Consider the following 2274-nt stretch of genomic DNA (forward strand, 5'->3'; position numbering starts at 1 on the left):
ACTACATGACTTTTGTTATCACCGTAACTTTTTAAACAGATCTCCCAATCGCAGCAGATTTGTTCAACCAACCTGGATGTGGTCCAGTCTACAGATCCAACAGCAGGTGGTCTAAAGCAGGTTTCATGTTCTTATCTCAGGATTCAGTTGTTCAAACGTCACAAATATGGACGAGTATTGTAACACCAGTTTAGAGGAATATATGACAGGTTTCACTTTGATTTTAACTTAAATAGATAACATCATGGGCAACATTGTTCCAAAATGATCCAAGATCCCCGAACAGTTGGGTCTTGAACTTTAGAATGTGACACTTGACGAGGTTCATGGTACATTAGATCGATCAGGGTCGCGGTATTGATGTCGTTGAATCTAAACGTTAAAACTGATTTTGAATGTGTAAATCTTACAGCCGAGAGGCTCGAGTATATCTGCTTTAATATTGTGAGGTGTTTTTAAAGAGTTAGTTTCAATAGGAAAAACAGGGATTGGTTTGTGGTCTTTATGCTCAGAGTAAATAAAAAATAATGTGATATAATAACCCAGCGGCACCGATACGATCGAAGGAATGCATGAAATCTCCGTTTACCGGGCTGGTGCTGCCTTTGGCGGAGTGTCGCCGTCGGTCGGTTCCCGTGGAGAGCGCAGCGGAGCCTGCAGGGACCCGCCGCCGCCGCTCGGTGTGTGTTTGTGCGTTTCTCTCCGCGGCGGTTACACACGTTACACACGGGATTAGCTGATTAACGCTCCGGTACCGGGGAGTTGGATGTGTGTTTTGCCTCACAGGAGTCACCTGGAGTCCGGGCGGAGAGACGGAGCCGATGGCGCAACGGGTGCGTAAAAATCAACTTTTATTGGAGCGCAGGGACTCGATGAGCGCGAGGAGACGGTTCGTCCTCAGCTGCGCGATTTTTATGTTCAGAAGTCCAATAAACTGAGTCTGGATTTGTGGAACCACTTGTCCTCAAAACGACACAAAAACGAGAGGATTTAAACTCTCATGAATATGAACACTGTTTTCTTCCAGCGGATTAATATTTACTAACTTCAGGAACTAGTAACTTTCTCTCGTGCGTAAAAAATAATCCATGAAACTTTTTCACTTTATTAAAGTTTAATTTCTTTAAAAATAACAACAACATTTTTACCATAAATTAGCTTTAATATTAACAGATTGATCTCAAACGCGTCCACACAGCACTTTTCTAAAAGTAAAAGTTCAGATTTAGTGAATAATAAAGACATTAAAGGAGCTTTAATTAAAGGACATTCACTTTAAAAATAAAAGTCGGCTGCAGGTGATTATTAATAATAATCTTTTAGTGATTTCAATCATTTAAATTCTGATGATAAAATCTGCTGATTTGAAGTTTCAGATTTATTTCTTCATTTTTTAACTTTAACTTGAGGCCTTAAAGTTGTTGCTGCTTTTTCGTTGATTTATGGCAAAAAAATAAAAGTTAAAAAGTGTGAAGATGAACCAAAAAAACCAACAAAAGCTGTGCGTGTTTGGGTGCACTGTGTGTGAAGTGTAGCAGCCGGGTTGGGCCTGCAGTGGCTGCGGGACTCTTTATAAACTCACATCATCTGTTTGTTAGCGGCTCTTTCACAATAAAAAACGTTTCATTTTGTTTTTTCACGGCTGTTAAAATCTGTCCAACCTGAACTGAACGGTGAGATCCGTTAAAGGACTCAACAAACAGAAATAAAACATTCATACTGAAACATTTCCCTCACAGTGCAGGCCGGCGGACTGTGTATCGATTACTGATCAGAAAATGTACTTCACGAGCTTCTTTTGAACTTCAAAACTCTTTATAACATAAATGTGTGACACATTATATAACTTGTTTTCGGTCGTAGTGCAGCTGCTGCAGCATGTTCAATTAATGACGATAAATAAAATAGATCAAAAAAAGAAATCAGCAGCACCGATACATTTATAGTAAGCGAAGAAAAAATACTAATATACATTCTTGTTATTTAAATAGAAATATAACAGATTTATGGACTTATTAATGTATGTGCAAGTTTAAAAAGTTTAAACCAATTTTAAAAATCATCATTAAATAAAGATTAAATAAATAAATCAGGTTCTTTATAAAACTAAAACCATGTTTTGGATTTATAAATTACACCAGTTAGTTTTTACACTTTATATTCTTATTGCTCTGGAGATGTAAAAACAAGTTTTTGTTAAACTTTTACTTGTATTTTTCAAATTGGATGAAACTGAAGCAGCTACAGGTGAACATAAAGACCCCCCCCCCCCCC

The 2274-nt window shown here is 37.8% G+C and overlaps 1 protein-coding gene across 1 annotated transcript in view; it reads left to right on the top strand.

Moving 5' to 3' along the window:
• Positions 1 to 588: 588 nt before the first annotated feature.
• meis1a (Meis homeobox 1 a) overlaps positions 589 to 2274 on the top strand; it is a gene marked incomplete at its 5' end in the record, with an annotated part of 22996 nt that continues 21310 nt past the window's right edge. Inside the window, 1 exon segment of the mRNA XM_035659683.1 lies at positions 589 to 833. Coding sequence (XP_035515576.1) covers positions 822 to 833 — 12 coding nt within the window.

The sequence above is a fragment of the Morone saxatilis genome, unplaced genomic scaffold (genome assembly GCF_004916995.1).
Source record: "Morone saxatilis isolate NCDOM2014 unplaced genomic scaffold, NCSU_SB_2.0 Contig17, whole genome shotgun sequence".
NCBI lineage: Eukaryota > Metazoa > Chordata > Actinopteri > Moronidae > Morone > Morone saxatilis.